Consider the following 23,157-nt stretch of genomic DNA (forward strand, 5'->3'; position numbering starts at 1 on the left):
CATTGTAATGCAGGCTTGGAATGATGAACAGTGGCTGCAGAACACAGCCACATTCCCAGATCTGTGAGCCAAGCTCGCCCTAGACCTCCAGTGCAGGGACCCCAAAACGAGAGCTGCACTGACAGTGGGGAAGTGAGTGATCGCACCATGGAAACAGTGGGGAATCGGTTTGGAGTGGGAAAATCCACTGCAGGGGCCATTGTCATGCAAGTGACTGTAATGCAAGCCTCCGTGCAGGGCCATTAATCTCTTCCTGCTGCGCAGGACTGTGACTCTTGGCAATGTGCAGGACATAGTGGATGGATTTGCAACAATGGGGTTCCTGAACTGTGGTGGAGCAATAAACGGCCCTCATATCCCTCTTTTGGCACCAGACCACCTTGCCATAGAGCGCATCAGCAGAAGGGCTACTTTTGTATGGTTATGCAAACATTGATGGATCACTGGGGACACTTGGCTGACATCAGTGTGAGCTGGTTAGGGAAGGTGCATGATACTCACCTCTTTAAGAACACAGGACTTTTTAGAAAGCTATAAGGAGGGACTTTTTTTCCTGACCGGCGGATAACCATTGGCAACGTTGAAATGCCAGTCGTGATCCTGGGGGACCTAGCCTACCCCTTGCTCTGGTGGCTCATGAATAAGGCTACGATTATGTCACAGATGTCATGGAAGTCACAGAATCCATGACTTCCAGAGACCTCCGTGACATTTTGTGCCCCAGGGCTGGAGCTGTCAGCAGGCAGCCCCGCAGCTCTCAGCCACTGCTGGCGGCGGGCCCTCACCAGCTCCTAGCACTGGGCAGCAAGGGGACCCTTGAGCTCCCAGCCCTCACGGACGGTGGGGGTTCCCCGGAGCTCTTGCGGGCCGAAGGAGCCTCCCTGCCTCTGCCCAGCCATGGCGGGCCGAGCAGGGACCCCAGAGCCCCTAGTTGCTGTGCGTGCTGGACCCTCCTCTCTCCCCATTTTGTCAGGGATATTTTTAGTAAAAATCACGGACAGGTTTTGTTGCCCATGACCCGTCCATGATTTTTACTAAAAATATCCCTGACAAAATCTGAACCTTACTCTTGAAGCCATATCCCAGCCACCTTGACAGCAGCAAGGAAAGATTCAACTACCAGATCAGCAGGTGCAGAATGAAGTTGAATGTGCCTTTGGCAGATTGAAGGGACACCGGCATCGTTTACTCACAAGATAGGATCTCAGTAAGAAAAATATCCCAATGGTTATAGCTGCCTGCTGTGTCCTACATAATCTCTGTGAAGCAAAGGGGGAAAGTTGCCACTGGGATGGAGGGCAGAGGTGGAGAGGCTGTCTGCTGAGTTCAAACCGCCAGCTACAAGGGCTGTTAGAAGAGCTTATCGCAGCTATGTGACTCAGAGAGGCTTTGAAGAAACACTATTAGGAATTGTGTGGTGCTGGGGGTACGTGTCGGACTATACCATTGTCAGTGCACGTATTAATGGTATAAATACCATGCAGTGCTTGCTGTACATGTATCATTATTACACCGTGTAGGTCACTGATCCTGTGAGTTGTCACACTGCGCAGTAACAAGTAAGCAGGTGATTTCAGAACTGCTAGGCACTCTGCAGCATATGCTGTGAACTAATAAAGATGAATTATTTTCCAAATAATAGAATTTTATTCAGTAACAAAATCAGTGAAAAGAAAAATCTGTGCAATTTAAAAGCAAAGACGTTAAAAACTTCATGAATTAATAGAACGGAACTTTTCAAGAGGAAAGAACATTCATGGCCATTTTAGCCACACACGCAGCTACTGTGGCGGTCACAGGTCAGTGCATGTGAAGCTGTGGTTTTCCGTAATGTCTCCTGGGGTGGAGTGGTAGAGGGGTAGGGCGGCGGCCCTTGATGCCATGTGGAATGTGGAGGGTGGATGCTGCAATGGAGTTCTGCATGGACTGCAAAGGGAGGTGAGCCTGGGATTGTTGAACCTGTAGGTCCACAAGAGTCTGCAGCATTTGCGTTTGCTGCGGAGAAGCCCCATTATGGCCTGGGGCATCTCCCTCTCCTTTTCCTGCTGGCACTCCTGGGCCTTTCTCCTCTCCGTTCTTCCCTTCTCCCGGCTGTCTGCAAAGCTTTCCATTTGATTTCAGTGGGATTACATACAGTAGTAAGAGCTATAGTCAGTAGTCCAGTCTGCAGAATCGAGCTCTTAATCGGAGTTCATTCGGGATGGGTTGCAGTGTTTCAATATTGGTATAATCCTGTGGGACAATAAAAATGAGATGTCATGGTATCCCCTCTAAAACCACCTGAGGAATTTTGAAAAATTCTAATCTTCGTAAATACGATCTTCCCCAAAAATCTCATCTCTAAAGTAACATGTTGAGAGAAAAATGTTTGTGTCTGTCTTTTAGGCAATTGCACATTATGAACAAGCTGCAGATTACTACAAAGGAGAAGAATCCAACAGGCAAGTCTTCTTCATAGAATAGTTATTTTAAACAAGGAAGATTTACAGTCTGGATTTATCCTTCTTTTTTCTTTCCTATAATAAGATGTGCAAATATTGTCTGCCTCCCCTAATTTGTGAATTCTTTAATCAGATGTCCAATCCTGCATTAAGATGCTGAGATTGTCACCATTCACTTACCTATCTGTCAATATGAGTATTCAAATTAAGATCTTTGGAGACCTATTAAGGTGCTTGCATGTGAAAACTGATTTCTGACTTTGTTTAGATTGTAATGTTTGACTTCCATATACTGTGAAATGTTCAATGCGCATGCTTTCTAGTCTCCTGCGGGCTGAATATCATACCGTAGGTCACTGGGAAGAGAACTTTCTGTAGATTTGCAGAAAGCTTTCAGATTCAACATATGATCTTAGTGTTTTAATAATTTTGGTATTTTTAATATACTCATTTTTCTAATAGGTAACTACTGGGTAATGTTTTCACATCCATGAACTAGTGGGTGTATCTACTAGAGAAGTAGGGAAATTGACACATTTACCACTAGGTACTGACCATTCCTTATTTTAACTGAAGTCCTTGATTCTAGTTCAGCTAACAGGTGTCTACTGAAGGTGGCTGCATATGCTGCTCAATTAGAGCAGTACCAGAAGGCAATTGAAATCTACGAGCAGGTTCGTATATAGACTCTTTTTCTAAGAAGTCGCATAACTGCCATATTGTATGCTGCTCCTGATGCCTGGGTCAGGACCTGTGGTCACTAAAACTGGAACCCTATGGGCTTGTCTACACTGCCCCGCAGTTTGGACTATGGGGTTGTGAATAGCAGTGAGCACTAACGTGCTGCACTGTAACTCTCCCTCATGGACACCGCAGGCATGAACTAAAGGGTTCCTAGTTCATGTTAACATAGTCCTCTTCAAACAGGACTGCATTAATGCGTTAGTGCACTGCTATTTCCAATCCTGTAGTCCAAACTGCGGGACAACGTAGACAAGCCCTAAATCTTGCATTGGTCTCAGGAATGTGGACTAAAGAGATCATTTCCTGCCCTAATTGTGGAAAGGATCAGCATTCTCTCAGTAGTTGAGGCTGCAACTAGTTTTTCCCGTTGTAACGTAGAGCTGGTCTACACTGGGGGGCGGTGTTCGATCCAAGATATGCAACTTCAGCTACGCGAATAGCGTAGCTGAAGTTGAAGTATCTTGGATCGAATTACCTGGGGTCCACATGGCACGGGATCGACGGCCGCGGCTCCCCCGTCAACTGCGCTACCGCCGCTCGCTCTGGTGGAGTTCCGGAGTCGACGGTGAGCGCATTCGGGGATCGATATATCGCGTCTTAACGAGACGCGATATATCGATCCCGGATAAATTGATTGCTACCCGCCGATACGGCGGGTAGTGAAGACGTACCCAGAGATTTTGCCCATTCCATACAACTGAACTGGATGTGAAATTTCACATGTGGACTTTGTCGAGTAGAATTCTTTTTGTCAAACTACGCTGTGAATCAGATGAGCCATTACTGGTAGATATATATAGTGTTGCTGTAGTCATGTTGGTACTGGGATATTAGAGAGACAAGGTGGGTGAGGCAATATCTTTTATTGAATGAACTTCTGTAGGTGAGAGAGACAAGCTTTTGAGCTTACACAAAGCATTTCTTACCTGGTGAGCGTTACTGCATCTGTTCTTCTTACCTGAAGACGAGCTTTGTATTAGCTCGAAAACTTCTCTGTCACCAAACAGAAGTTGGTCCAATAAAAGACATTACTTCACCCACCTTGTCTCTAAATTTTTTGAGAGATGTAATTTCTGAGAGATGTAATATATTTTACTTTTTGAAAAGGTGAGTGGTTTTTTTTTGTGTGTGTCAAACTATATCTAGGAATTGGCTTGGCCTAGACACTTCAAACTTAGTCGGTTCCAGACTTCTTTGAGATCTAGTGCATAAATACTGCTAGTGCAGATACTGCTTCTATGAGCTGTTCCAAGGTTAAATTCTAACTTACTTTCTAAGCTTAGTTTTGAACGCCTATAACTTCTTGGGTTGGAGGTGGGGGCTCCCTATCAGGTAAAACTTTGAGGGTGATTGACATGTGATTACAGAGTTAGAAAACTTTCCCAAAAGCTAATTATGCCTTGTGTTTCCAAGTCTCTCCTTTCTTCCTCCCACCTCTCCCACACCGCAAAATAGTCTTATGGCTGGAATCTCAAATGTTGTTCGTGCTTGAGTGCTAATTGAGATCTAGTGCATAGCAGTAGTAATCAAGAGAATCTGTGAAGTAATTAGGAATTATACTGCATGGCTACAGCTAATCCCTAGCGGACCAGCTGCCAGCCGATGCACTTGAGTGGATCATTTTAATAGAGATTTTGCTGCTACGATATCACCCTTTGTGTTCAGAATTTCCAGACATGAGGGTTGGTGGGTAGCTAGAGGATGACCAATGGTGTGAGGTCAGCTAAGGTTGCTTGTGGGACCTAATCTGTGAACTTCCTGGCTTTCAAAGTTTTTATTTTTATACATGTTTTACCTTTTGTAAGAATGTCCTGTTTTGTTTTCATCGATACCGATTTGCAAACTTAGCTATTGCGTTGTAATGATTTTTGGCTGGGAGTATTTTAAATCAGCTCTTCGCTTTTGAACCCTTTAGGGACCCAATACTTGTACAGGATATCACAGAATCAAATCACTGTTCCCTAGTCTGCATCAAATGGCAAACAGAGGCACTTCGGGAGAGGCTGTACCCGTGAAGCAGTGCACAATAAATAGAGCTCTGTGGGCATCTGATCTAGAATTACTGAGCATCCCCCACTCCTGCTGACTTCCATAGGAGTTGAGGGCTCCCTGCACCTTGCTGAATCAGGCCTTAAACATTAAGATGCGGGGAAGCAAACTATTGTAGCGTAGGGGTAGCTGGAGTCTTATGCTTGTGCCATGAAAGAGCAGACATCATGCCTCCAGGGATGCTGACTGGTGACAGTTACTGCATCTGCTCTGCAGTTTTGCTCTCCCCAGTACTCAGCACCCGAGAGCTAGTGCGCAGGGGACATGAAGCCACAGCCATGTTCTTCCCAGTCCATATATGGCCCTTTTGGGGTCTGGAATATTGCTGGCAGCACAGAATCTCCTGCATTCTAGGACTGCAGCCATCCAAATGATGTTTGCCTCCTTCATGGGCGTGCAGTGGTAGGAAACCAATTCCTTTCACTCTCCTTCCTCTTCTACTGATCCTGTGCAGGGCAGCCATGACTTGGCCTCTATGTGTCTGTATAGTGCTATGTAACATGCTCCAGAACATCAGTTTGTAATGCCAGACAAACCTGGTGGAGGTGCTAGAGTGGATTTCCTTTGCCAGCAGCATTCTGCTTTATAAGAGGTGCTAGGTTCCAATTGGCTGCCAGAAAAACTTAGCTGGAGTGCATCCCCGATGACCGGAGCAGTGTACAAAACACCACTTAGAGGGAGAGTGTGTGGTTTTCCCCAGAATCAGCGCTCTTTTAAAATCCTACACGTGCACACACCCGTGCAGTCTCACGCCTCTTCCGTGAGGGCTCCGTCCTGCAAGGTGCTGAGCACTTTGTCCCCAGTCCACCAACTCCCTTCAGCGCGTGAGCAGGCCCATTGGTTTTAGGGGGAGTGTTTGTGCTTAAAGCTAAGCACGCGCTTAAGTGCTTTGCTGGATCAGGCAGAGAGCGCTCAGCAACTTGGAGGAACAGAGAGAACCACCTTTCTGTTCTGGGTGGTCGTTCTCCTAAATATTGGACAGCATTGACGTGCTGCATTGAGAGGGTAGATGGGGGGGTGTGCACACATAGGTCTTTACAACCAACAATAGGTGGGAACTTTAATCATCACTTTATTATTTTATATATACAAATATTTGTGACTGATTTGTTTCACTTTGGAATTTTGTTGTACTAGATGAAACCTGTTGAGCTGTTGCTTTTTCTTAGGATCTGGTATTTGTTGCATGTTTTTAATCCACTCTGGTATCAGAGGGGTAGCCGTGTTAGTCTGAATCTGTAAAAGGCAACAGAGGGTCCTGTGGCACCTTTAAGACTAACGGAAGTATTGGAGCATAAGCTTTCGTGGGTGAATGCCCGCTTGCGTCTGACGAAGTGGGCATTCACCCACGAAAGCTTATGCTGCAATACTTCTGTTAGTCTTAAAGGTGCCGCAGGACCCTCTGTTGCTTAATCCAGTCTGTTAAACATGTGTGAGCTCTTGCATGTAATTTTGATCACTTTGGGGTTTTTAGTTCTTGTCTTACAAAGAAAAGATACCGTATAACCTGACTGTCACTATCACTTTTTATATCTAGGTTGGAACAAATACCATGGATAATCCTTTGCTCAAGTACAGTGCAAAAGAGTATTTCTTTAAAGCTGCTCTTTGCCACTTCATTGTGGATGAGCTGAATGCTAAGGTTAGTGACCTCTAGTGTGTTCTCCTAGGATGTACAGTATCACTTAAATGCCATTTTGCAATATAAGTAATGTGACTGAACTATCTCCCCTTTCCACAGTCTGAGGGTGAAATATACATTCTCTCTCGCTATGCAGTGATTACTATTAAACATTCACTGTAGGATCTGAGCTACGCCAGTGCATTCCTATTAGAAAAGAACAACTGACTTTTATTTTTGTATGGGAATCATTGCTGAGGTGGGCCCTGTTTTTCAAAGCCAGATTTCCTTTTTAAGCTTGCCAACAATAGGAGGCGCCCTTAGTTTTGGGTGCAGACAAAGGCATGTAGAGATATAACTACCACAGTTCAAGCAGAGGCACAGATGACCACATTCATATCCACAAAATAGTGCCAGCAATTATTTGCAAAAGAAAGGGAAGCGGGTATTAAAATCAGGCCCATAAACTCTGTCTAGCGCCATACTATTCGAAATAAAACAATCATCATGTGGGCACAGTCCCATAAAAAGGGCACGATTTAAGCGTCTCCAAAAGGAAGCCTGTTTCTGTTACCCATCTTGATCAGGGGCTGACTTCCATCCTGCCTGTAATTGAATTGCTCTTTTTTGTTTTGTAGGCACCTAAGTACTGCCCCTGACTTGCTGGCTCAGTCAGGTAATGTCTGGTGCAGCACCTGCTGCAGTCAGTCGGGATAGTTCTGTTGATTCCAGTGTGTGTTGGATCAGGCCAGGGATGTTTGACCTGACTTGCACCTGCATGGCCTGATCCAACACACCTTGAAAGCAAGAGCCCTTTAAAGTCATAGCTCAAGCTGAAAAAATAACAGACACAGCATGCCTGGCTTCTGCTTAAGAGGCAGCGTGTACTTTCTCCCATGGACTGCGGAGGGCGTCCCTTAGCTCTGCAGTCTCCGTTGGGTCTAGTTTCTCCTAAAATCTGCAGGGAAGAAAGGGAAATGACCTCTTTTTTTGGAGTTCTCTCAAGGTAGATCCAAACTCTCCTTTCCTGCATCCTCCCTCAAACAGTGACCTTCTTTTTTCCCCCAGTAGAAATGTAAGTTAGTTTAGGTGGAAAGGGGACGGCCTATTTAGAGGCTGTGTGACTAGCTGGGGCAGGAGCATCACCTGTCGCAATGACAGGGTTTGACACTTAAATAAGCCTTCTGGCACATTATTTTGCTTCCACCCTTACAACACTTTAGACACATTCCCAGTTAGGCAAAGACCAAGTTTGGACCTTAAATCTGAATTTCCTTGTGTTCTTGGGAATCTGTTATGTTAGGCTGTTTATGTAACCTAACCCTAATACACTGCAACAAAGACAATAAGTATGAGAATAACTCTTGTATTTAGATGAAACCTAATGGTTGCTTTTTCTAGTAATTTTAACTGAAAAGCTAGCTTCTCTGTTTCAGCTTGCTCTTGAGAAGTATGAAGAAATGTTCCCAGCATTCACAGATTCGCGAGAGTGCAAGCTAGTGAAAGTAAGTAGAACTGATGTTAAATACAGTTGCGCTGAAAGTTGAGTTATTGGTCGGAAAATAAAAAAATTGCACTTTCCCTTACCATATCCTGTTAATCTGTTCATATTATTTGTATATATTAGAGAACACCCACATGAATTGTACAGAACTTGTGTAACTGGGGAGGCAATTAGAAGAGACAAATTATAATCTTAATGAAAGTAGATATTTGTGTAAGCAAATATTATAACAATAGATCCAAAGGGCCTGTTGGATAGTATCAGACACTGTCTGTATATTGCTGGATTAAACAGATTCAGGAGTTCATCGGTCTGTGTGAAGCGCAAGCATTGGATATTTATGATCTCTTTTGGTTTCTTAATGGAGAAAAGCGTTAGATATAATCTGTAGACCACAGGGTTACAGAATACCCAGACGACGTGTGCGGAGTCTGCTGTAAATTGAAGTGATAAATTTTCAATATTAATGTATAACCCTTGACTGTAATTCTGTTAGAAACTGCTGGAAGCCCATGAGGACCAAAACTGTGAAGCGTACACAGAGGCAGTAAGTAGTCAAGTTGTACACTGATCCATTTGTGGCAGACTATTCCGGGACCAAAGTTCAAAGGAGCCCCCCTCTAAGTCTTCATTTTTGCATGCTCAGTTACTTGCACAAGCGTTCCTGGGCACCGTTATTCTTTGAGCACTGGCAGCATCCTCTGTGCTGTACGAAACACACAGGCAAAGGGTCTGATTGCCACATACACTGAAGCCACTTCACACCGCTTTGGAAGGGTAAACAGAGCAGTGTAAATGAGGAACTGATGGAAAGAGTTTACAATCTAAGGGCCTGATTCACTACTGTGTTACTCCAGTTTTACAGTGCAACGCCGCTGAAATCAGTGCAGTAGCCGACCAGGTCCCAAGAGTTTTTCAACATCTCTAGGCCATATTCACCAGTGGGCATGGGCTGCCTTGGGCTACTGCAGCAGTACAAAGCAGCTGAAAATGTCTAAAGGTCCCTATCCAGCAAACCATCCCTCATCAGCAAAGCACTGAAGCACACGCTCAAGTCCCATTGAAGTATAATAATATATAAAAAAAAAAAACTTGGGTGAGGTTCTTCTAAATTACCAGGGCTCCACTACTGGTCATCACTGCATTTTGAGGACTCTTTACTCTCCATTCGAGTTCCTTCCTCTTCCCTTCTTTTTCCAACAAACCTGGCCTCTTTGTGCTTGATATTTGAAATTCCCACTGACTTTAATGAGCTTTGGCTTAGCCCTTTACTACATGTATAGTGGTTTAAGGAATATTTAACTAACAGAAATGTAAACAAATGAATCGCAAATGAAATGTAGCACACAGTTTACTGCTAGGAGTAGTGATAGCAATATTCCCGTTTGCCCGCTGTTAAACTGTGTTAAACTTCCTTCCAATTAGGTTAAGGAATTTGATTCCATATCTCGCTTGGATCAGTGGCTTACGACTATGTTGCTTCGCATCAAAAAATCACTTCAAGGAGATGGTGACGGAGACCTAAAGTGAATTATTTGTGGTATATGTGGCATGTTGCCTAACTCCTAAATAATCTGTTTTTGTGTAATGGCCATGGACCATTATGGGATACTTGACACTACACCTAGCTTAATTTTGTTGCTTATGAACCAAATGACCTTTATTGTTAGTATCCTGGTGTCTTTTTGATGACATGGATGGATAAGAAATGATACTCCTAGGTATTGCTGACAGATCTTCCATATGAGAGCAATAGAGGGATTCACAAGACTTTTGAGATCAGTGAAAGAAATGCTTGTGGCAAAAATCTTTATTTTTGGTAGCTGATGAGCCAAAAGTCTTTCATTTTTAACTTTTTTTTTTTTTTGCCGCCATTTCTCTACTAGCTCATCGTCTTCAACACTTTTGATCCATGCTTGTAAATATCTATCCATGACATACAGTACACACAATATTTTCTGATCTAATGCTAATGTATTGCTAAAGTTCTGTGGTTTTTAATGGACCTTAGTGAGACATGTAGATTTTTGTTTTTAAAATGATCAAGCTATTTTAATGATGCTAGTGAAATGCTTGTGATTTTTAGATACAGTGTGTGTGTATATACTATACAGATCCGTGTGTGCATGAATAAATACATAATGACCTGGGTCTAAAAACACTAATCTTCATAGGTGAGGGGTCTGCATATAATATTCAATTACCTTCTCCCTAAACCATTCATTAAATAGGACCTAGCTTATCATGTATTTTCTATTTAAGAACTATATATGAAATGTAAGTTTCTTCTATTTTTTTTCTTGGATATATTTTTCCACTTACGTTATTTTTTGGTGCATATCATCTCTCCTGCCCTAAGATGACTTTAACAGGTAATAATATATTTTTCTAACTTTTCATTTACCTAAGTTCCTGCTATTGTCTTTGCTGCAGGTTTTTTGTATATGTCAGAACACTATTTCCTTCCCTTTGTGCTGTTGGCAAAGCTGTGTCAATGGTATGTATGTCAATAGTTATTGAATTGGGCTTTATCTTAGCTAAGATACCCTCCTTCAGCACTGTTGGACAACAGCTTGCCCAGACTTGTTTTAAAACTATGTAGAAATTAAAAATGATCTTGAAGAACGTGTGTGAATCCCTGTGTGTGTGGCTCCTAGTTTCAATGGAGAGACGTAGACAAGCTATCTATATTCAATATATGTATGACAGTGAGATAGGCTCATGACCATATGCAGTTTCAGTGTTATGGCTTAATATTTCCGTGCAGTTCCAATAAGCTGTAGGAATTATTTCATTCTTGTATCACCAGTGCTGCATACATAATGAAAGGTTACTAGCTTTATTTTATTTTGCATAAATGCTGCTAGTCATTTGACCTTATAAATATTGGATACTCTAAAGTAGGAAAACACTAATATCCCATAGTTGGTATCTATACTGCTATCATCTATGGCCTAGGCTGGGCTTTGATCTCTTTTGGAGGAAAGACCTGCCACAAATCTGCATGGACCGACCCACATTCCAAACAGGGTACTAGCTGGCTTTCATTTTTGTCATCTTTATTAATCTGGTTTTTTTTTTTTTTGGTTTGTGCGGCTAGCTTTCCTTAATAAAATGGGATTGAATGACTATTGTCGGATGTATAGTAACCCTAGCAAGCCAGCACACTTCTAGCATTTGTTTACAGAAAATGTCAGATGGGAGACCAAATGAGATAATACATTCCAGGAAAGATGTTTTTTGACTCATATCAACAATCAATTTAAACTTTCTTCTACTTGATTGTTTTCTAGACATGTATTTAGAAATTAAACGAGGGAGGGCTTTGTGCGCTGTAGTGAGTGTGATTCTCTTGTAACTGGAATGAACACCACTAGTGAGTTATCATTGAAATTGTATAAAATCGTTTTCCACCTCCTCAAGAATTTGAAAATCTTAGGGAAAACGTGCTAGGTTTGTCCGATGGAGATGTGTGGCCAAAAGGGGACTGGGAAGAGCTGGCTCTGATGAGCAACAGACTCAAATATGTTAGGAAAAGTTAAAAAGCTGCAACTTGTGTGATTAACACTTGCTTACGGTGGCTGGTCACATTAGAAATGGCTGACTTGGGTCTCCCTCTAGGGAACCATGCCTGAACAAATCTGACTTTTCTTTAAACAGATATATGCCAACATAATCCTATAGGGTGGATGCAACCTACAGCTATTTCTGTCACTGTAGGAAAACCATGGCCCTGAGCACTAGTACGGAAGCTGATAAAAGCATTCTCCTGTTGATCTAACTGCATCGACAGGGGGGTTAGGTCACCAAAGCTGTTGCTCCAGGGGTGGATTTGTCACACCTGAGTGCTGTATCTGTGTTGACTCAGCTGTCTCTCTACAGAGACAAGGCAGAGAGGAAAATATATGCATGCTTACATTTAGAAAAACAAAAGGCTACAGTACTCCTAAATATTTGAAAAAGCACTTGTATAAGAAGAAATGAGATGTCAAGCTTTGTTTAGTAGAGGGGCATTACTTTTTTCATGTTTCATAACATAGTTCTTGCTTACATCTAGTCTTGCCATAGTACCTATAATTTGAGATCAGATAAAACACAGCTCAGCCAAGCTTAGTGAAAATCCTACACAGGTATCCTCACACAATAGGCACATTTTGTTAATACAGAAATTATGGAAAAGTTTTTGTTTAAAAACACAACTTGGCACTGGTTACATTTGTGGTTAATTTATTTTTCCAGGACCTAAAAACAGTATTTTTGCACAATTCTGATAGTATGCATAAATTGCTTATGTACTAATCTGTGATCTGTTATTAATGCGCTCTATAATGTAATAGTTTTGTCTAAATGCAAACCTTGGTGATTTGTAGAGCAGCATGTCGTCTGTAATGTAAGCTGTGATATACCAGTTTTCAAATCCTAGAGCAAATCTGTCAGGCTGTTGTTTTTCCTCCCCCTGGGTCAAGAATCTGTACTATGAAAACTAATAATGAAATGGCCTTAGCAGGAACAGATTGTTTTGTGTGAATCAATAAAATAAAAATTAAGTAATTGTGATGCATTCTTTTCTGGTGAATGGCTAGTGGTATGCACTTAAACTCCCTGGTTTGATAGTTGTATTTTTCACAGTAAAGCCCCTTTCCTTCAAAGAGTGCTCTGCAGCAAGTGGTTCCAGATTCTGCATATTTAGTGTGTAACTCTTCAGAATGCTGTGCACTGAATTTCACCTGGCACAGAACAGCTATCCTACATACAAATAAGTCTGTACAACTAAAGTTCTTGTAGGCTTACACTATGACTTTGTTCACTTGTGAAAATAAGTGATGAGTCCTGTAGAGTTTTCTGATGCATGTTATAACATTCCTGCAATAATTTTAATCAGCACTGTGGAAGCAAAACAGAGTACTGAACAATGGAATGATTAGGCCTAAGGCACCAGGTGATCAGTAGCAACTGCTGTAGAATTACTGCAAAAGTATCCAGGGGCCTGCTACTGTAATCATAAGATCTCTGCAATATACAATGCATAGGTCCAAGGGAAGAGGAATGTCTGGTACTCCAAGCAAGTCACTTACAAAAAGGGCAGTACTAGTTCAATATTTTAAGAGGATTTAATAGTTCATACAGGTTACTCACTTCCATACATTCATGGAATACAAAAATTTCCTTTATCTACAGGTACTAATACTCAGGATTTAAATATCTACACTGTACACTGGTCATTAGGAATCATTTGAACTTCAACACTCAAAAGGAACACAATGTTTGAATAAATATGTCAAATATAACCTCCTGGAAAGCTATTTTTTTTAAACCCTTTTCCTGGATTAAGCTAGGGTCAAAGGTAACATCAGAAGCTCCTTTAAGGTTCCAAAAAACCCCCCAAAACTCTGGTCCACAGTTTGGTTATTTTTATTGCTTTGCCTACCAGTAAGTCTTTTAGGAGTGGGCCATAGTGATGGATTGTGCTTAACTTTCAGCAAGCTTTTCTCAAACTGCTTCTTAAAAAAAAAAAAAAAAAAAAGTTAAGAAACCTTCACCAAAAAATTTAATATCTGCAAAAATCAGAAGGGCAGATCCTCAGCTGCTATAAACTGACATAGCTGAAGATTTGGCCCGATTTGGAATAGTTAATCGCTCTGTTAATAGCAAGATACTTCGTAATCAACTTGACCAATGCTCCCAAAAGCACAAAATTGTACTGATCTAAAATGGTTTTGAAAAAAGGCAAGTGGGAATAAGATGGTTAATTGTTGAAAGCTTCATCTTAAAATACTCTTAACTATAGGGCTAATTCTGCTCCACTTAAAATCAGCGGGAACAGGCTCAAGCCTTCTTCACTGACACAATCAGCCTCTGCTCAGTGAAACACACCAACACGTAATTTGCTCACAAAAGAAAAAAAATTGTACATGATAGGTTAACTGAACATGAATATATACATTTTCCCTCACTAAGAATAAACTAACTTGGAAAGTGAAACCCCTTGCAATGGAAAGAAACTGGTTGTATTGAAACATCCCACTTGTGTTCCCCTTACTGCCTGTAAGATATCACTGGTCTACAATTTTTGAGAAGTCATCTGCTTCAGAGATAAAATGTGCTATTTATTATGTATTTTGATGTGCTGAATTCAAATACGACAATTAAAACAACTGATTGGCTACTGTTTAGAATATTTAAGTTTTTACATTTTATGTCTATGTATTGTGTAGATAGAGTTTTAATCATAAATTGTAAACCTAGGTCTTTTCATGTGTTTATGATTGCTTTACATAATATTTCACCTGTCCTGTTTATGTAACACTTTTGCCGATTTTAAAGGGTTATATAAATAACATTTATTATGACACAAAAGGCAAAAAACTTATGTACATAGTTTAATCCTATTCAGTGTCTACTCGGCGCTTCTTGGCTTGTCTCTTGTATTCATTAAATGGAGCATCTCTTGTCACTGTCCAGCAATTGTCTGCAAGCATTGATAGGCTCCATTTGCCCTGATTGCAACAATGGAGAAACGCTATGTCCTGGTGAAATTGCTCATCGCTCACTGCTCCGCAGTTCGGTGGGAAAAAATCTAGATGAGAGTGCAAAAAATGTATCTTTAGTGACATGTTGGTACCAAGGCTTTTGTATGCCTTGAGGAGGTTTTCCACTAACAACCTGTAGTTGTCTGCCTTGTTGTTTCCGAGAAAATTTATTGCCACTAACTGGAAGGCTTTCCATGCCGTCTTTTCCTTGCCACGCCGTGCATGGTCAAATGCATCATCTCGAAGAAGTTCACGAATCTGAGGACCAACAAAGACACCTTCCTTTATCTTAGCTTCACTTAACCGTGGAAAATTTCCACGGAGGTACTTGACAGCTGCTTGTGTTTTGTCAATGGCCTTGACAAAGTTCTTCATCAGACCCAGCTTGATGTGTAAGGGTGGTAACAAAATCTTCCTTGATTCAACAAGTGGTGGATGCTGAACACTTTTCCTCCCAGGCTCCAATGACTGTAGGAGTGGCCAATCTTTCTTGATGTAGTGGGAATCTCTTGCACGACTATCCTATTCGCAGAGAAAACAGCAGTACTTTGTGTATCCAGTCTGCAAACCAAGCAAGAGAGCAACAACCTTCAAATCGCCACAGAGCTGCCACTGATGTTGGTCAGTTTATGCACCTCAAAAGTTGTTTCATGTTGTCATAGGTTTCCTTCATATGGCTGCATGACCAACTGGAATTGATGGCAAAACATTGCCATTATGCAGTAAAACAGCTTTAAGACTCGTCTTCAATGAATCAACGAACAGTCTCCACTCATCTGGATCGTGAACGATGTTGAGAGCTGCCATCACACCATTGATGTTGTTGCAGGCTACAAGATCACCTTCCATGAAGAAGAATGGGACAAGATCCTTTTGACGGTCAGGGAACATAGAAACCCTCACATCACCTGCCAGGAGATTCCATTGCTGTAGTCTGGAGCCCAACTGCTCTGCCTTACTCTTGGGTAGTTCCAAATCCCTGACAAGGTCATTCAGTTCACCTTGAGATATGAGGTGTGGTTCAGAGAAGAAGGATGGGAGAAAATGTGGGTCCTGTGACATTGATGGTTCAGGACCAGAAGTTTCATCCTCTTCCTCGTCTGACTCAAATGAGAATGATTCTGGTGCATCAGGAACCGGCAGTCCTTCTCCGTGGGGTACTGGGCGTATAGCTGATAGAATGTTTGGATAATGCACAGTCCACTTTTTCTTCTTTGACACACCTTTCCCAACTGGAGGCACTATGCAGAAGTAACAACTGCTGGTATGATCTGTTAGCTCTCTCCAAATCATTGGCACAGATTTCCTTTTCCTGTTCAAGCACTGGTGAAGATTTGTTGCACAAGTGTTGCAGCATATGTGTGGGGCCCACCTCTTGTCCTGATCTCCAATTTTGCAGCCAAAATAAAGGGGATAGGCTTTCTTAACCATAGTGGTTATACTGCGCTTTTGTGATGCAAAAGTCACTTCACCACAAACATAGCAGAAGTTATCTGCACTGTTCACACAAGTACGAGGCATCTCTGCTCACTTTGGCTAAACAGAAATGTGTCCCTTTGCAAAATCAAACACTGACAAATAAGAGCACGACACTGTATGATTTCTAGAGCTGATATAGGGCAATTTGTTCAGCAGAATGATGTAAGCTTCATTATGATTGCATCATCCATGACTTCTAGGAATAACATGATGCAATTCATATCATGTATGACACAATACCAGCTTCAGATTGCATCATTCATTGTTTTGCCTAAAAAGCAAGTACTGTCCAAACCCAGTCACAGATTTATTCATAGATCCAGTCAAAGATGTATTTTAGTCATTTCTGGTTTAAATTGAGATCCCTTCCCTTTATAACTCACTTATCCTCCGCCATTCCCAAGTCAAGGGTCGTATATACTGACCCAATAGCATATCTTGAAAACTAGAGCCAATCAACAATTTTAAGCATCATTTTCATTCTCAGTGACCCAGAATTAGTAAAGTTTGACTACATTTATTTCAGAAGCATTTTGGCTGTAGAGCAGTGTATTCTCATTGTAAAACAAGGATTAGTCAAAAACTAACACCCTGAACTTGACCAGATTTCTGTAGAAGATGAGGGGAAAGGGGATTCCACAGAAAGGTCTAATCCTGCAATCACTTACCAGGTTAACACAACATCCATGAGAAGTGCCACTGACAATCAGATCATTCATGGGGGCATAGCTTGCAGAATTCAACCCAGAAAGCCTGCTCCGAATGCCCACTGAAGTCAATGGGAAGACTCCTACTGCCTTAATGGATTTTGGAGCAAGCACTACCTTCCTTGACATTTAAAAAAAAGGCACATTGTCAATATCTTCCTGCTAAATTTTTCACCTCAGATACTAAATACCATTCTAATCAGGAAAACAAAAGCTTTAAAAATGTAAACATCAGCACTGACGTCATTTATTTTTGGCATGTGCCTCAGCTTGGGCACTTCCAGGCACTAGCCCAAAGCTGCAGTGGTTGCATTTCCAACACTGACTCTTAGAAAAGGCTTCTTGAAATAACCACAAAGATGTTTTTCTTTACAAGTTTTGTAAAAACTTTTCAAAAGTAAAATTTGGAGCCTGAAACTACTTGAATGGCCTTAATGTATCCCACTTATCACCTGTACCCCACGGCCCCATCCCACAAATGAATCCATCAGGAGACACCCCTGTGCTCAAATGGAACCACATTACTCAATACGGACCTGCACCAGTAGAGCCAGTTGCAAGATCAGAGTTGCAAGATCAGAGTGCAAATTTAGTGTAAAAGTTGGTGACAATGAAGCAGTAATGTACCTTTATTGTTTAGTGAGTTATTTTAATCACTAGATTAGTAATCCTGCTAATTCACAACTGACACTTCTTATTGGAGTGCGTTCCATAACTGTATATGAGCTATTATATAACAGAAAAATAAAAACTATTGGAATGTAACTCCATGCATTTCCCACGCTTGCTCCCATTGGTTTTTCCAAATACTAAAATGATTCTGCTTGAATCTTTGGCAAAGCCAAGATTAAAACACTTCCTGAAATGAAATTTAACAATTTTATTTTCTACTTATGAACTTTTACTAGGAAAGTGTATTCCATTAACTGTTAGGCCCAGAAACAACACAATATTTCTGTTTTGTTCACACATGTTGTGGAATCGAATTGGAAACAAAACAAAAAACCCCACACACCCTCCTTTTTAAGGAAGCTGCACTCAAGCCATCTGAACAAAAGGAAGAAGGGCTTACCACACCTTTGCAGGAAGGGTAGCGAAGAGGAGACTGCCTGGTCAGATTTCCAGAGATTAAAACAATGGCAGGTCTTCATATGCTCTGCTTGAGGTTAACTGCTCTCTGAAGTGATTGTATTATATTTCACATGTTCATAACAAAGGGTACAGAAAAATCAAGAAATGAATAAAGTAGAACAATAACTATCAGCCGGGAAAAGGAACTACCGCTAGACTATGCAAATTGAAGATTACTGATTTGTGGTGTTTTAAGGGCGAGGAGGAGATAAATGCCATGAATGTCATCCACAACTAGTCCCTCTTCCTTTCGGGTCTATGCTTTCTCCTAATTACATCACTAGGTTCCTGGCAAAGTCAGAAGTTATTAGAGGTATGGCCTAGGCTGGGTTGGTGAACAATACCAAATTATTCCATATTCACCAGAGCATGGAGCTGTGGCTGAATAGCATCTGTCTGTGTATGTAGTACCGTAAGCTCACTTAAGGTGGTAGCTATGAGGGCTTCTTGGGGTCCCACAGTCCCATCCGATTTGCAGTCTGTCACGATGGTAGAATTGTTGTCGTGCAGTGCAGTCACACTCCCTGGGACAGCAGTCAAGTTTTGATAGTGGCCATTTTCAGAAAAAGACAGCAACTTGTCTGTTATTTTAGGTGACACATGATACTCTTCATCAGGAAGCTCTGTCTTGTGACCTTCATCGTTCTTAGACACTCCTTCAACAATAACCAGGAACGACTTCCAGGGTGTATTCTTATCATGTATCTAAAAACAAACACAATACAGTTTCAGCACTTGCTGTTTAGAATGACAACGCTTTGCCTTTCTACAGAAGCTTCCAGCCAAGGATCTAAAAAGGTTTACAAATAATGGAGCAGATTCTGTGCCCTGCTCCTCCGCTTTTATACGGCTCAGGCAGTGTCAAAAGGAGGGGGACTTGCTATCTCCTCCTACATGGGGATTCTGAAGCAGGCACACAGTCAGCAAAGTGGACTCCTATGGCAGCCCTCTGGAGACAGGGAGAAGAGGCCTGAGCTATTGTAAGTTGACGCAGAAAAGAACAGCCCCAATGCTGCTCTAGCTTGTCCCAGGGCCAGGTAGAAAATCAGGGAGCTCCAATCAGGTCCCTGATGGGCTCCCTTGCTCCATTTCATCAAGTGTAAACTTGGCAAAACAAAGTATCTTTCCAAATGAGTGAAGTCTCTCTCAGCCCCCCTGTATGATCACTCCCATTTCGCAGGGGAATGGCAGCCCCAGGGTCATACGGTGAGTCAGCAAAAGAGTGAGAAAAATAACTGTCCTTTCTGCTGTGTGTTTGCTATGCTGCCAGTAGTGAGATTAATTTGACTGTAACCCAGGAAAGCTGTCGGCCTCAATGGGACAATGCATTTACTCAAGTATTCTAAAGCCAACAGGCCCTTTCCTAGAATGGGCCCGTTTTACATGGGCATGTCTGAAATGCGAGATAAGGCCCACTGGAACGAGCAGTGGAGTCTGTAGCAAGACTCCGTCCTTACTGAAGTGTGCCGCCGCAAGGTCGATTTATCCGTGAACGTTCGCCCGCACGCATTGCACATGAACGGTTTCTCCCCCGTGTGTATTCGATGATGGCGCTGCAATGCGTTGAGCTGTGTGAACTGCTTACCACACTGATCACAACAATAGGGCCGTTCACCTGAAATCAGAACACAGGGTTAGACTGACCTCTGAGCTGTACCTGGAGTGCTGCTCCTTTGGTAATTTCATAACAAGCCCTCGTATCACATTTATTTGACTAGGCAAGTGCAGGCATGTTCGCAAAGCATGCAAATACATTTGCGGGAATTTCAGATTTGCATAAAATTATACTGATGCATCCAAGATAAACAGATCATTTCTATAGTTTCAGGCCAGATCCTCTGCTAGTGTAAATCGGTTTAGCTCTATTGAAGCCAACAGAGCACTTATATCAGCTGAGCTTCTGGCCTGAACTACAGGAGTTTTCATATTTACCTATATCAATATTTTACTAGGGCAGGAATTCTGGGATTTATTACACCCTCTGGTTTCTCTCTTTAAATCTACCAAAGCAGATCACAATACCATTCAGTAGGTAAAATGCACTTTAGTCTAAAGTGTCTTTCACCCATGATTTATTATTTACCCCAGTAAAGCATTTTGTGAAACAGCCACAGGGTTAAATGACAGCACAGGGAAAGAAAGTAGGGGTTTCAGATGATTTGAAAATAGATACAAATGTGATGAGACAGAGAGATACAAGGTTGGTATTGCAGATGGCAGGCAATATAGGGGAGAAGGCTCTAGCATCAATGGTAGGATTGTGTGCAGGGACAGAGAAGAGACCAGTGCTAGACAAGCTGAGGGGAGGAAAGTAGACTGAGTGTCTTCGAGCTAGCTGAAGATAGTTATAAAATTATCTCTAGACTATGGACAATATTAAGCTGGCTTTGCAGTGGAAAGCAACTAGATGGTTATAGTGTAGGCTTCACTTTGTACATGAGCAAAGCTAGACAGAAACATTCACCCCATGCTGCAGTGTTGAAAACTAAGGCGCACTCCACCAGACAAAAGAGGAGATAAAGACATGGATGAAGATTTCAGCAGGGGTAGAACTGAGGCTGATCTAGATACAGGTGAAGTTATGGAGGAGGCCATATAGACAGCTCGATTGCTATAAAAGATACGGGTGAAGGAGAGTGTAGAGTCAAAGACAATGTCGAGGACACAATCAGCAAAGGCAGTAGACAGTGTTTGCTTGGAGACGCTGGCAGCAGCCTGACACTGACTAGAGTTGCATGGTTCAGGTGGAACCAGTAGGAAAGCAAGGCTGTGTCTTAGCAGAGATGCAATTGTGCCCATGGCCATTTTGCTTCTCCTGACAGAGAACAAGGTACAGGCAGAGATAAACACAAACTGGGAAGAGGAAGCCGGCAGGAAAGGTGGGTGGGAGGACAAGTCTGCAAAGACAACATTGCTCTTTGCAGTGTTTTGAATGGAGCTAAAGTGGATACAGCTCTTTATTTACTAATAAACTTCTTTGCGTGTTATGTGGCATCAGCATCGGTAAGGAGGTATCAGCACAGCTCTGTGAAATGCTTGCTAGTTAATTGCTGCTGTACAATCAGCAGGGAGAACACATTTTTGGAGGATGGGGTAAGAGGAAAGGAATGGAGGAAACACCACCACTGGTTGAAAATAGTTTTAAGAGTTCTACAAAAGATGAGTACGTTTACAAGTAATAAAAGTTCTTGGTTAAAGGAGTCCCTCAACATTAAACAGTCCTAAGATTTAGACCTATAGATACACTTTACTATCCTATGCACTTTACTTTCCAAACAAATGTTTCCTACCCGTGTGAACTTTAATATGCTGGTAAAGCGAATTCCTCTGTGCAAATGTTCTGAAGCAAACTTCACATTTAAACGGCTTGGATCCGGTATGTATTCTATTATGGTGTTTCAAGTACTCCTTAGAGGCAAAGCTCTTCCCACATGTTTCACACATAAACGGCCTTTCCCCTACAGCAAGGGTGAATTGGAGAAGGAAAAAACAAAGGAATGTTTTAGAACGTCATTAGGCATCACATGCAAACACCGAGCTATTATATACAAACTAAACAGAGGTCAATGTCAAAAGGGATTTCAGTGGGCCTAGCTCAGGGGAGTAAGCTGCGTTATCAGGTACGGAATATGCCTGTTTGAGAAAGCTGTACGAGGCACCACTCTCAGAAGGAACCTCCCGTCTCAGAGCACACCAAAATATCCCCAAATGTAGGGCGTGAACAAAAGCCCACTGAAGTCTTCAGTAGTTGGAGTCGTTCCACTAACTTAGTGGCCTTTGGCTCAGGCCCATACTGAACAGAGTCCTGCTCACCCTCCGTTAAGTAGCCGACGTTCAGTTGTTGCTTAAGGCAAGTTTCCCTGTGTTAACATGTCACTGGTTTTACATTTTCTGCCAGCTCACATTTGTTCATGGCAGAAGAGTCCATGAGCAGGGGGGATGGAGAGATTTCTAACACGTTTGGGTAAGAAATGCAAAAGGAAAAGAAGAAATTCCCCACACATGACTGAAGTCTGGTGGTACAATGTCAATCCCGCATATGAGATTTTAATCGCAAGTGTATGAAGTAGGCAATTACAGGTTAAAATAAGCCACTTTTAAAATTAGGTTTCTTAGGTTAATTGCTGCATGTTTGCCCAGAACGTGAGTTCATATTTAGCTTTAATAATTAGGATAAAGCCTTATAACAAATGGGACTGAATTTCCAAAGCAGTCTCCAGCGACCCATGATCCAAAGTCCATTGAAGCCCATGGGAAACTTCCATTCCCTTGAATAGGCTTTGCCCACTTCTACCCACTGCCCGCCCACAAGCAGAGACCACACAGGGAAATAAGAGAGCAAAATGCAGACTGTGCAAAGGTGTCTATGAATGAGCCCTTTGTAAACAAAACCAAAAAAGACCTTTTCACTGCCATTCACAGCAAATAGTTGGGTTTATCAGGGGCTTCGGAGCTCCTTTTTAAAGCATTTTGAAGACCAGTATTAGTTCATTAAACTAAATGACAGTAAAGCTGTGATGAAGGGAAGGTGTGGCATTCTGCAATATTTCTGATACGGGCACATTTAAAAACTTGTTTTTACAGCAGTAAGTTCTGAAAACGTTACGGGTGAAGCTTTGAAGATTTTCTCCCGTCTCTCTCAGAAATGCTCTAATGCCAATACAGAAAAGCAGAATATGCAACAAAAATATACTTGTGCTTCACACTGGAGTTCCTGATCTACTCAGTATCCAGATGGCTGCAATTATTTATACAGCTGGTGTTTTATTGAAGTCTTGTGTTGGTTTTTTCTTTAGGAAATGCTAATTAAAATTAACTCTTTTTTTGTACATTTCCTTAAACCTAGCAACCTGGGTAAAGACAACTATTCACAAAATCATGATCTTTCTCCCTGCCCCTTCCCTCCCGTACTTTAAATGTCACAAACATATGTCACAGAATGTCACAAACA

At 41.9% G+C, this 23,157-nt stretch overlaps 2 protein-coding genes across 5 annotated transcripts in view; one reads left to right on the top strand and one right to left on the bottom strand.

Moving 5' to 3' along the window:
* Nucleotides 1-12,907, top strand: part of NAPB (NSF attachment protein beta) — a 36,272-nt gene extending 23,365 nt beyond the window's left edge. For both annotated transcript variants that reach the window (XM_005287444.5, XM_042846768.2), the window contains 6 exons: nucleotides 2,386-2,441; nucleotides 3,031-3,115; nucleotides 6,772-6,876; nucleotides 8,292-8,360; nucleotides 8,856-8,906; nucleotides 9,785-12,907. In XM_005287444.5, coding sequence (XP_005287501.1) covers nucleotides 2,386-2,441; nucleotides 3,031-3,115; nucleotides 6,772-6,876; nucleotides 8,292-8,360; nucleotides 8,856-8,906; nucleotides 9,785-9,889 — 471 coding nt within the window. In that variant the 3' untranslated portion in view covers nucleotides 9,890-12,907. The remainder of the gene's footprint in view (nucleotides 1-2,385; nucleotides 2,442-3,030; nucleotides 3,116-6,771; nucleotides 6,877-8,291; nucleotides 8,361-8,855; nucleotides 8,907-9,784) is intronic.
* LOC101936702 (GDNF-inducible zinc finger protein 1) overlaps nucleotides 1,628-23,157 on the bottom strand; it is a 29,901-nt gene continuing 8,371 nt past the window's right edge. Inside the window, exons 4-8 of one of the 3 annotated variants that reach the window (XR_010599985.1) lie at nucleotides 21,497-21,664; nucleotides 19,664-19,821; nucleotides 18,153-18,911; nucleotides 17,037-17,196; nucleotides 1,628-2,232 (exon numbers count right to left, since the gene is read on the bottom strand). Coding sequence is in view for 1 of the 3 variants with exons in the window: in XM_008173815.4 (XP_008172037.2) it covers nucleotides 18,555-18,911; nucleotides 19,664-19,821; nucleotides 21,497-21,664 (683 nt within the window). In the remaining 2 variants the exon portion in view is untranslated. Of the gene's footprint in view, nucleotides 2,233-13,456; nucleotides 18,912-19,663; nucleotides 19,822-21,496; nucleotides 21,665-23,157 lie in introns of those variants that run through there. The other 2 variants (XR_002889728.3, XM_008173815.4) reach the window with 2 other exon arrangements.

This window comes from Chrysemys picta, chromosome 3, assembly GCF_011386835.1.
Source record: "Chrysemys picta bellii isolate R12L10 chromosome 3, ASM1138683v2, whole genome shotgun sequence".
Lineage (NCBI taxonomy): Eukaryota > Metazoa > Chordata > Testudines > Emydidae > Chrysemys > Chrysemys picta.